Source organism: Ornithodoros turicata, chromosome 8, assembly GCF_037126465.1.
Source record: "Ornithodoros turicata isolate Travis chromosome 8, ASM3712646v1, whole genome shotgun sequence".
Taxonomy (NCBI): domain Eukaryota; kingdom Metazoa; phylum Arthropoda; class Arachnida; order Ixodida; family Argasidae; genus Ornithodoros; species Ornithodoros turicata.
The window spans coordinates 27,590,713-27,603,642 of NC_088208.1; the positions used below are offsets into that span (position 1 = coordinate 27,590,713).

The window sequence follows — 12,930 nt, forward strand, 5'->3', positions numbered from 1 at the left end:
TTTATTTCGTTCTTTTTTCTTTTCCCTGTTCTGAAACTTTCTTCTCCGTCGACATAACTTATCTTTTAAACTGACAACGGAAATGCCCTCTCCTAATTTGTCCCCCGGCAATCTCCCCCGTCTTCTATGTCCGCAAATATAAAACGTGTCATCTGAAATGTATTCCTCAGAGCACTAAAAGGGCTGCGACTAAGTTATGTTCACTTTTCTCGCATCCTTGCTTCACGGTTACAAGCAGCAGACAAAAACAACGAAGTGTTACGTTCCTCTCTCTATCTCTCTCTCATCGGAATACGCACAAAAGTGGAAGAAGCTACCGAACCGGGCGTCTCGATTTCCTGTTCTTCATGCGGGTCTTCTTGTGATACTACCGTTTCATGTACAATGCCTATGGAAGCTAGCGAGTGATACAAACATCAAAGTCATGTTTGTATTTTAAAAACAGGCGACTTGCTAAGTAGGCTGCATCTTCGCGGTTCCATTAAGAACTTGAGGAACAATAAATTGTATTGAACGGATCTTTGCCATAAGTTTCTGATGCTGAATATGGACTACCGGGAAGTGAGAGGGATGTTTGGAGACATTCAGCTTCGATGCCATAGTGCGAGGTCACCAGTCGCCGCAGAATTTTAAAAAATTGCGTAAAGAAATTCAAGGGAATGTACGGCTCAGGATCTATATAAAGAAGTAACGATACGACTGCCTGAAACCCAATTCGACACGCGGGTTGAGCTTGCAACAACGACAATGGATGTCGCACCTGAGCAGGCACTTAATGCTGTACTCGTGTTCAACACAAGAACGGCACGTCCAAGCCCCGCCCTACGCTTGCTCCCACAGGGGTTTATGCACTTTGACTTTGACTTTATTGTTTCCAAATTACATTGAACAATCTGCTACCATTGTGGACTGTGAGGCCAAGGCCTGACATCACCTTGCCGCCATACTGTAGGTCCCTCGAAGTTGTGTTCCCGCATTCGTTCGCTGCCATATGCTTTTTGGATGACTATTAACGTCGAAAACATGGAAATTGCTTGGATATGCTACAAATGACACAGCACCCCACCCCCCCACCCATCCCATCTACACCCCATCTCATTTAATGTTGTTGTTGTTGTTGTTGCACACAGCACAATATCTTTGAAACACCAAATATTCGGTGAGTGCGACATGGGTAATGGCTTGGATGGGACCTACAATATGGCGGCCGACGACAGCACATCTGCCTGCTAGCGACAGCGGCGGTCTCATGCGGATGACGTCATGTGAATAAACCCTATTGGCTGTAGCTTCATAAGTTTACGTCGCGACAAATAGTGCGCCAGCACCGAAACCAGAAGAGCCGGCACTTGGTGGTGCCGCTTGGTTTCTCCGGCGGAGATACTCTGTGAGAGTTGACGAACTACATTTCGTGCCGTTCTTAGATCGAGCACGGGTATAAAAATATAAAAAGCCACGGTAGCTCTGTTGTCTATGAGTTTTGCTTGGGTTTAAGGTAAATGTTTGCACAGTTTCCTGCGAAATCGACCGAGAACAGACTATCCCCCTGAAGACCATGCCCGTCGCATGAGTTTGGGGGGGGGGGGGGGTTATTGGCTCTACTGGACAGGCAGTGCTTGCCTCTAACTGGTATAAATTTTTGGATAAGTGTGTATTTTTAAACGGAGGTTCGTTTTGAAGAAGAATTGGGCGCTTTGTCCCTTCACAGAAGTGCACGACAAACACCGCTGCGTCGTCGTTTACGATGACTGCAGCGTCTCGCACTGCTGATAGTGACTTGACAGAAGTGAGACGACTAACACAAGCCGCATTATCTCGCAGGCATTGTGATCGGCAGCCTCCGTTCGAACAGTACCTTCCAGTGACCGTATCGTTTCCTTTCTTCGGTGAAGCAGATTCAGCGGCGTCGAATCTCATGTCATTCACATGGAAATGAACCGAGTTTAATAGATGTGAAGTGAATCGCAAGTAGAGTCCGAGCAAACTTTCTATAACAATGCCGGAACACCAACGTGCTGTGCCTCATTGTGAATCAGTTGATACGTGCCCGCCTACTGATTCCAAGGTTTCGTGTTCGAACCCAGCCGAGGACGCCAGCAACTTGGTGGCAGGGTAACGAACCGTCAGGTGGTCAAACATTACTCTACAGATCGACCTATGTTGCAGCCCACCCAGTCGATGCTCCCAATTATAGTGTTGTTCTCAAGATGGCGGGTCAGCATGGCGCTGAACATGCGGCCGGATTTAACACTACACCTTCCGTGCCCCACTTCGATGACTAAAACAGCTCATAGCGTATTGTAAATTGAAGTAACATTACCCTATTGAAAATTTGTTCCTCGAGTTACCCCAGAGCCTGATGTCGTAAGGTATTATGAGACGTTTGGGGTAACCCTAGGCTTACTTTTGTGAAAAAAAAGCATGGGCAGGGCTACAACATACGATATTCCTTACACTACGGATCCTAGCATAATTTTAGTGCAAACGGGACCTGTTCTGGGGAAAACCAGACAGCACTGTCGTACATCTGTAGTGTGGAGGCCCTGTAAGGAGTTCCTCGCATTATTTGCGGGCCACCCCGCGACCTTTGTCATTATCCCGGTATATGTTGAGGTGACGCCATGGACTTTAGGGGCAAGACCCCAAAAGGTTTCTAGGGTAACCCCAGAAAGTCCCGGGTAAACCACAGAACATTTTAGGGTAACCACATGGCTTCTTAGGGTATCCCCAAGACGTCTTGGGGTAACCCTGGGGCGTCTTGTGGTAACCCTTAGGGGGTCTTGGGTAACCCTAGTAGTTGCTGGGGTTACCTCAGCAGAACCTCAGGATTTCTGGGGTAACCTGATGATTTCCTGAGATTTCCTCAGACCTTTTTTTCAATAGGGCAGGTCATAGGTAACTATTAGATTGCAGATTGCCCACTATACCAAGCTCTGCGAGGAAGCCGGGTTGTACGTTGAAGTAAATGGGAACTAACGATATAGGACATCTCGACAGTGATTGATCCAGACCCCCCCCCCCTACACTCTAGCACCCCCAAATGTTTGGTAGCACCCCTTACTTTTCTACCTGTGCACCCCCTACAGGGGTCCCGGGGCCCTTGCTATTTCAACTTTGGACACATGTCCGTAACGATAGGTTAAGCTGTTATGACGTTTTCTTTTTGATCCCGTGTTAGCGCCGCGAAGCAACTGTGGCTATGAGCAGCGTACAGATGCGGACAGATGGAGAGAGGACAGCAGGAAGGAGTGAGGGACAGGAGGGGTACGTATGCGTCCTGGGCCCACTTCAGGGGGAACTGTGCCGATATTCGTCTGGACAGTGGGGAATTCTAAGGCCCAAATTCGAAAAAGCCAATATTCGTCTGGAAAAACCCAGAGAAAACCTCAGACAGCGCAGCCGGTGGACGGATTCGAACCCACTACCTCCCAGTCTTTAGCACGGCCTTGGCTACCACCAAGGAGCGGGACGCCGGCGCAATGCCGTAGGTCTGTTATGACGTAAATGTAACAATGCTGCTACCCCAATTTTCTGCAACCCCCTTGTGCTGGATAAACCGCTGCATCTCACTCTGTTGAACGATACATTATAGCGAGGACAAGAAGTCAAGGTCCGACGCCACGTTCTGGCTGTGCGCGATGAAGGTGGCAAGAGGACGTAAGAGTATATAGGGGTTGCCTTTGCTTCCTCCCCGTTCAAGGCTAGTGTGAATAATGCACTGCCATCGAAGGGACTCTACGTACCGAACCAGACAAGCCTCTTTCACACAGACATCATTATACAGGCACTGCGGACGGCGGGAGCTATTTCGCAGAACATCAATCATACGGATTTCATTCAACGCGCAGAACGTTACATATTATTAAAGAAATTTCGAGTAGATATATCTTCCCCTTGCGGCTTCCGCCTCGCCAAGTCTAGGATAATGATTATGTAGGACCACGAAGAGCAAGTAAAGAAAGGGAGATGACGGGTTTTTTGTATGGCACCTCTTGGGACACGTCCGGTTCTTTGCTTTGAAAGACCTCACTGTAATTACCTAGATCGAGAATCATTCTTTTTTTCACTTCGCAAGCGGATGTTATTGCGGCTCGCAAGTAAGAACAGGTTACGGCTACGTAAAATAACGTCGATACGTTGTTGTGATGACGATACTGAATGAGGTTTCAATGGGTGGCCTGGTATGCATGGAATATAATGGGATAAAAAAAAGGAACTGGTGTACTGAAATCGAATTGTGCTAAAAATCAGGTTACGAGAGTAAAGCACAGAGTAAAGTAAAGTAAATGGGTGCAAAATAAGACCGTATGATCGATTCTTCACTCGTGCGGTCTTTTCCACTCATCCCAAGACAGCAGTCATGAGTCTCAAGAAGAGCTTTACTCTCAAAACGTCATTTTTTACCTCCATTCAACTCATTGCTTTACACCTTGCTCTCTCCTCTCTCTCTCTCTCTCTCTCTTTTTTTTTTTTTTTTTGTCGCTACTCCAGTCTAGTCTTTATGTGGAGAAACTCTGTTGATAAAGTTACACATTCCACGGTATACACATATAGATACCATTTATTTTTATCCTACAGTAAACGCATGGTCGTAGACATTGTAGACTTTTAAATTTGGCGAATGGACCACACGCATAAGAAGGGACGTCGTCATAAAAACAAATTTAGCTTTCAGTACCACCAATCAATCAAATATTTTTAAGCAAATTTCATTTTATTGTACTTTAATTTTTTATTTTATCATTTTATTTTAATCAAGTATTATCAGACACACGTGGCAAGCGTCCCAATTTTTTTCGCAAAATATACAGCGTACCGAGCACAAGACGTAAGAAGTCTATGTTTGGCGTCTACAACTTCGTGTTTGAGTTATTAATACGTTAGCATTAGAGTCCTCGCTAGGCAAGAATCCCGGCGTGGTCTGTCTGTAGCCATGGCGCTGCGCGCATGAGTGCTGAGTGGAGAGGGAAGGATGGAAGGAGAGGGCGCGACGTGGCGTCGGCGCGTCGACAGTGAAAGCTGTAGCGGTCGACCGCTTTGGAGGTGTCCGCGTGGACGCGTCATGGGTTATGAAAGCTGTGGAAGGAGCGGCGGCGGAAGATGGCTGACACCGCGAGACGGCGCCGCCAAGCTGAATCGGAGGAAGCCCGAAATGCTCGTTTGGCTGCGAATGTTGTCTTGCGTTAGCGTTATGAAGGGGAGTTCCCAAAAGGGTTTTCAAGTTTTAATGCCAACGCATTGCCGTCGGATCCAGCAATGGATCGCCCATGTTTTTTTCGTATTGTGACGTACTTTTTGCATTATAGAAGGCCTTCATTCATTAGGTCGCCAGAGATTTTTTTTTTTCTTTTTTCTGGACGCTGTCCCTGACAAGGACGACTTTGGGCGCGTTATGGTGACTCCGCATATTGAGCTTTCTTCTGTCGTCTGCATTCTGTGAGCATGGCCAAGGCGGGAGAATGGAACCCGCTAATCAAGCCCACCAAACGGCGCGTACACCGGAACATACGTCACGGGCCGGAAGTGGTACCGCTTTTCCCTATCATGAGACAAGGGGCGCACAGATTGCACGCGGAAACGCGCACCGGAAGTCGCTTTGGAGTTGCCAAGTGAACGCGCCCTTTGTCAAGAGTATGAAAGTCAGCAAATTCGCTCTTGCACCCACAGGCGGGCCCGCAAGAGGACGCATGCGTGAAAGACAGATATCGAAGTTTCGTTCAATTACTGCATCGGCAAATGCCACGCAGATAAAGTAAACCATCGTCCCACCAGGACCCCGGATATCGCATTATATGTGACGTGTCCGAACTGGTCTACCGCCATAAGATTTACAGTACACTATAGAGTCGCTGATGCCATCATAAAGTGCTCTACCAAAGCCCACTGCGTTTCCACTGGTTTCTGCCATTTACCAAGGGTAGTGCGCGTACCGGCTGATTTACGATCGCAACGTCCAGTCTGATACGGTAATGGCCTTCAAGTGGCAGCAACAACGCTACGCCTTCTCTGTCTTCTTTTCGGACTCCCCCCCCCCGTCCTTTTTTTTCCTTCCTGCTTCATCTGGATAGTTAAGTTTCGCTGGCACGCTAGATGAAAAACGAGAAACAACATCTTCTTTTTAAGTGTGAAGAGAGAGAGAGAGAAACTATGTCCTGCCGCTTGACCGGTGCTTGTCTATTTTACGGGATCCATGGATGTGTTTTCGAGAGACAACTTTATAGGGCCTGTAGATCCGTCCTTACCTTTACACGACTACGTGAGAGTTAATACGCGACCAAAACTGTGCCGCCATGGCCCTATGTAAGTTGCCCATGGCATATGAACATATATATGAAGCTATCGCATTGCAAGCGTTTGCCATAATGCCCAAAGGTGGTTTTCCCAAATGCCCAAAGTTTTCTTTTGTTATTAAACTCTGTTGTTTAACTCTCCCTTCTTTCGAGTAGTTTCAGTACAACCGCAACAGGATTTTACGTGGTATAACCTGCTGTGAGAGGGCGCGGAACACTATAGGTGCTCAGTTGCTCTGAGAAGAACCTCTTTCTATATGTTCCGCAATATGAGAACGTGCCACGTGCGATACCGATTGTTGTGTGTCATCTCAAAAGTTTTTAGCTTACGGCGACACTTTCTGGCGCCAGAAGTAGTAACTGCATGCTCCTTCGCATACTTCCAAGAGAATATTACGCTCGGTGTTATTTTAAAACTCAGCGTTTCGCGTTTAGAATATATTACACTTTTCCCTAACTAAATTATACCAAACTAAAATATATAGGCTTAATACTCTTTGGCCCGGTTTCACCAATCCCGATTTACATTTGAACCGAGATCAGCGGCCCCCCAACTTCAATTTAAACCTTAACTCTGTTTCACCAAGGGTATACAGTTGTTGTCACCGAAACGTTCATCACGGCACTAACTAACATTTCTAAAAAAAAAGAATGCAGTGTTAACTTCAAGATTTAGCTACCTTAGATCTCGATTCAAAGTTAACCATGGTTAACTTTGAATCGAGATCTAATTAAGACCCTGAAAATAATTAAGACCCGGTCTCACCAACGGGTGAGACCGGGTCTTAATTATTTTCAGGGTCTTAATTGCCTCCTTCCTCAATAGGACTTAAGCCTACAGTCGTCTCGAAACTTGCGAAAGACGATTCCCTTCTTGCATTTGTAGCACATTTAAACGAATTCGGGCACCTTCCACGCACGTAGGCCCCGCTAAAAGCAGTCACGTAAATATGAAGCCTCTCTGTACATGAACGCGCGTTACTATACTTTGGCAAAGAGGCTCGCCCATTAGAGCGAATCTCATTAAATTCATGCTTCATACCCAGGGTATCGTTGCCTGCAGGCTGCCCGGTGAAGAGACACTGCAGGGTGGCGATATCCGAGGTGGTGTTGAAGAGGTCTTCTTGGGCGACGAAGCGGAACACAATGTCTCTCTCGGGGACGCTCTGGTTGGCATCCTCGGACGCTTCCTGTTCACTCACATTGAACGCGGATGTCACTGTGTTGCTGCTGGCGCTGCTCAAGATGTTCATTCCCTGCGGAAAGACAATAGGGGGAGAAATTGTAGCGAATGCATTTGGTTAATGAACGGCGTACGCTCAAGTTGGTGGGAGAAAGTTCTGCGTCTCCGCGTGAACGTTGGACGCGAGTGGGTTTTATATTCTAACTGTACGAGATAAACAGAAAAAGAACTTCAGTGAAGAGTAGAGTGCTGGAGGATATGTTTAATACAACGAAAAAACAAAACAAATGGAAATGTTATCCAGGTTGGAGTGCTGGGCTTGTTGGTATTCCATTGTAGATTCAAATGCGCACACACGGACACAGGGAGAAAGACACACGAGAGCGACAAATAAGACCTCTCTCTGTTTGTAAACAAATGACGTCATAGTGTTCGACAGCGCCACCAATTTGGTAGAGTTGAACTACGATCGAGGGCCGAACAAGGTCGCGCCCGAAAGGCGCGGTCTTGAAGGGATTACGATGGTCTCTGAAAGGGACGCGACCTTCGGTCCTACTTTTCTTTCAATAGGAGACAGCGAACGAGTGTCCATTCGTGGAACCCAGCCCTCCACTTCCGATTTGTTTCGGTTCCAGTCTGTCTACCAACGTCATGATGACGTTTCTCGGGTAGAGGTCGGGTAATTGTAAGTAGCGCTCGTGTGTCCTTCTCCCTGTGTCCGCGTCTGGTTGCGCTTTTGAATCTACAGCTTCAGTGAGTTGGTGAGCGGTCTCTGAAACTATAGCTTGCACTGTGAGGAAAAAAAAAAAAGGAGCAATGCTAGTCCTTTTAGAGACTATACTTGCATCGTGACAATCATCAGTGACATGGCACGAATATCACGTATCCGCAGGCCTCCTACAATGACAGTTTGTCGTACATTTGCTATATTTGGATCCTTCAGTGTATGTGTTTGCAACGCTATTTTACTATAATATATCTTGTTCAGGTTTTGTCCCGAGCTTTGTTTATTTCATTTTACTGACCTTTCCAAATTCTGTAACTATTTGCGTTGATGCTTAGGCGCATGTTTTTGGCGAGAGCGCAAGAACATTAAATGCAAATAAGTAAAGAAATAAATTACTTGCACGGTACGTCCACCTTATATTTGCGTTATCGGTCTTTCTTCTATTCTATTCCTCTTCACGCCTACGTACTTCTCGAATCCCATCTTTGAGCTATATATCGTCACCTATATTTTTCCCACATGTACCTGTTTAGAAGCCACGTGGAAATAACAGCACCCCCTCCACCCCCCGCGGAGCAGTTATTACACTTGGTATAGCGGAAGCTTAGCGGGAAGTGTTGACGAAAGCGCGTACTGCCTGCACGTGGCATTCCAGATGTCATGCTCTCGCTGCAAAAGATTTAATTAAGGGTCGTCGCTGTGCCTATTGTGGTGAACTGTTTGCTTGCGTCGACATGCGCGTGTAAACACGTGGGCTATGTTGTTACAGAATATTCAGCGCCAGAAAAAGCGACCTGGAGGGCAGAATGCTGTAGCGGCAGCGGCTAAGCCTTTTACGTAGAAATTGCGTATCGGTTTCCCGAGCGACTTGACTTTCCCGTTGAACTTGGAAGTTGGAACAGTTAATGTGGTTAGTATAGTGTGATGGTGTTGCGGTGCGGTTACTCGTGCAGTGTAGTAACTATACTCAGAGACAACGTAAGAGCTACAGCCACAGAAGTACACCTCCGCCAGCGGCGAATGTATAGTCCGCCCATTTCGAGAGGGCCAATCACCGACGTCTTTAGCTTTGTGGGCGGAGCTGACCTGTAGGAGATGACTTCTCCCAAAAGTATAGTGCATTGTTTCTCAACCGTGGTTCCACGAGCCTTGTCCTGAGGCTCCGCGAACAGGATACCGTTCAGCAACCGCGAGTGTAGCTTGACCGCGCCCACCAAGGACCCTCCCTCTCGGACCGTGCTCGAGCGAATGAGGCTGCGCTCCGCAAGTTGATTCGCTCTTCTCCGTCACGTGGAAGCGCGACAGCAGCTGGAGCTGGAGCTGTCGTCAGTTGCGCCTCGTCTCTGGACGTATTCAGACGTCTCCGAAAGTCTCGCGAGCGGCTGAGTTTGTGTGTCATGTCGTGTGGTAGTTTCAACTGCGACATTCTCCAATAGATCACGGACCTTCTACTAGTGGCTCTACTTCAACTGCAAAGCACCGGAAGCAACGGAATGCTGGAGCTATGCTCCGAAAACGTGAGCCTGAAACTCAATTAGAGAAGAGGCAACTTCGGTTAGCAGCGGAAGACGTAGTAAAGCGTTAGAAGCGTGCTCTCTAATACGAACTTTCAGAAAGAATAAAGAAGTAAGAAGCAGGTAAAAAGAAAGAAGAAACAAATTCTCTAAATAAATGGTTCGGTCACTGTAAAGAAATGTGTCTGTCCTGATTTGTCTAGGTAACGTTTACATATGCATTCTGTATGCACGAAAGAGCGGAGAATGCAAGTATGTCATACAAACATAGAATTACTCTAATCTGTCTTGGTCGCTAAATTGCCGAAAAGGAACCGTTTATGCAATCGAAATGCAGGCAGACCAAAAGTTCATCAAAGAACGTTTAGTGAGAACAAGGTATATGAAACTATACAGAAGCAGAAAATACTCACAAGAGAAGCAATTAGAAGCCAGATGGACGTCTAATGCTAACGCATTTACGCCCTCAAAATTTTATTTTGCGTGTCTATGTGTCAGGATATATAGGCTTTAGAATATATCCGCTAAGAACCATAGCGTAATAATTCCGTTCAGGTTGCGCACTATGTTATTATCAACTCTAGAGGGCTTGCGAGCAATTACCGCAAACCAAATGAAGAAATCACAGCTTTTGGAGTAGCCAGTCCTGACTGAGTCGGGACTAACCTCTCCATATTTTTCTTTCATATCCAATCCAATCCAAATTGCAGTATCCGGTGTGATAACTATATATTCTCAACAGAGACACTTTATTGTGCAAATAAGAAGAAACAGGAAGTAATCTTGCTCGACGGTCTGTCTTCCAATACAGATTCAAATTTATTTCAACGCGGAAGACGAAAGATTAGCACCGCCATAAAGAGAAAGTGTTCGCCGTTTGCGCTCTTAGGTGGCTGTCTTAGGTGAAAAAGAGAAAACGAAAAAAAGAAAAAACTTGCGTGTGGTTTCTGATTCCTTACATCCTTTTACTTCCTCTTTTGTAACACTCGTTCTAAAAAGCACCTAATGGCGCACAGCTGCCCTCAACCGCAATATATTTCCGCGAAGGATTAAATTGCGAACGAGTATATAAATAAAGAGGAAGCATGAAAAGGTCGGCGAAAAATACCGAAAAATCCCCAGTCAATCTTGACAGGCTTAAGCCGGGAAATATGTGGAACAGTCGGCATTTAGTTTTATCGGTTCGCTGGCGGCTTGCAGCGTTCCATGCACCCATGAAACATGATGCATCCTCCCTGGTGCGCAACTAAATAATATGTGTGCATCTTTATTGCCATTATAAGGAGACAGCAAAAAAAAAAAAAAATCACGTGAAACAAAGAATGGCGCTTAGCGGCCGAGCTGAAGGGTCACACTTTCGCATATTAAATTTAAGCGAGCGAACTCAATTTACCGTCGGGGATCGAAGCCTGTTTTCCTATGACTGTATACATAGAGTTACCGCCGCTTCGTGGCCACTGATAAGTTCACTACGGAACCGTTCGTCATGGCGAATTGAGACCTTTGTGATGACCTGAGGTGCCGTTCGTCGACGCTTTTGTTGCAAAGCTGAGGAAGAAGACGGTAACGAAAAAAGAAAAGGAAAAACTTAAGTTTTTCCTTTCTATTTTATTCTTAATGACGTGCGAGGCATGTGAGAAGTGATAAGGACCGCGTGTGTACTGTATATCTGGAAATATCTGAAAAGAGAATGATTTATAGTGGACATATCTGCAGTGATACGCAACAGGTACTTTATGAATAAAATGAATACGTGTGAAACACCGTACTATATACAAGGAATAGAGATAGGAAAATATAATCGTAAAGACGTTGTTAACGACATGCAGGATGTTTTTTTTTTTTTTTTTCGTACGCGTCGGTGGTAGCAGAGTTGCGCGTAGTTCGCGATAGCAAGACTTAGAAACTGATTGATATTGCATATCCATGTTGCGATAACGGCACATTAAGCTAGATGTTTGGAATGACTTCATATGCGCAGCGCTACAGGCTTGGACTCTCAAATTTTAAATATTATTTTAATCATTAATTATACTTCTTTTCAGATGTAGTTAGATCGAAGATTAATTTTCTGCTAATAGAGAGAATATTCTTGTCGTCTATTGCCATCTATACTTGCCTTGTGCTACAGTGTACGCACGAAACCACATACTGAATCACACATTATGCAGTGAGTCGCCTCTAAAACCTGGAATTGAACACACGATGACATAGGCCAAAACATGGAGAGTTGGAAACATATCACCACAAAGGAAAACGAGCGCATTGATAGGTGACAGCGATAGAAAGGAACAAATTGGTATTTTCTTGCTGAGATAATGGTCTCTACATGCCTTTTGTTTCTGCGCTTGCTTACAGAAAGCCCTTTGAAGCTTAGGGTTGTCATCTCTAAAGAAATAAGTTCGCTCACTACTCTTCAGTAAGTACGCTTCAGGAGGTACCAATATAATATCGCTGTGTCTGAACAGGAGGTGTGACTTACTTCCTTGCCACCCTGTCGTATTAAATTGACAGGCAGGAATTATATCGGGGGCAGTCCGCCAGAAGTCAGTCTGTCGAGGAAGTTTGCTGGCGCGCTCTTGTGTAAGCATAGTTGCTATATGTCCGTAACCCACGCAGGCCGATAACCTGCGGTTTTCTTTTAATTTGGCTAACGCGAGCGTATAGGATCTCCACTGGAGCGCTCCATGTTCGTTGTTCTTGTATTGTTGATTGATTAGATGAGTCACAGAATTAGCGAGCCCATCTTCCTTATCGTTTTAGCCTACTATTCCCTATATCCGTAATGTACTGATTCGCCTTATTTTCCCCAACAAAGTCAACAACTGAGGCCACTGTGAGGCAGTGTACGGCCTCAGCGGCGGTGAATCGCCCACCCCATCACCGTCCAATGTATGTGTGTGCGTGCGTGCGTGTGTGTGTGTGTGAGGTCACTTCTAAAACTCTGCCCCGCTGCTTTTGCACTTGAGTACAACGCTGTACCGTGTGCTTCAGAAGAGCGCAAACACTCCTGTCCTTTACAATTAACTCACCCCAAATTTCCGATAGATTCCTTCCTTGTGTTGCGGCTTTAGCATATTCTAAATTCATTTAACTAATCTGGTAATTTAAATTTAATGATACCCTCCAGTACCCTGAACCCTTTACACTGCCACTGTTCTGCGAAGTTTTTTTTGCTCCTAGCCTTAGCCGCCAAACAGCACGCCATTTTGTCTT

The 12,930-nt window shown here is 45.8% G+C and overlaps 1 protein-coding gene across 2 annotated transcripts in view; it reads right to left on the bottom strand.

The window, feature by feature from the left end:
* Window positions 1-12,930, bottom strand: part of LOC135366841 (diuretic hormone receptor-like) — a 151,195-nt gene that overhangs the window by 81,010 nt on the left and 57,255 nt on the right. For both annotated transcript variants that reach the window (XM_064599784.1, XM_064599783.1), the window contains exon 2: window positions 7,333-7,546. In XM_064599784.1, the coding sequence (XP_064455854.1) occupies window positions 7,333-7,543 (211 nt within the window). In that variant the 5' untranslated portion in view covers window positions 7,544-7,546. The remainder of the gene's footprint in view (window positions 1-7,332; window positions 7,547-12,930) is intronic.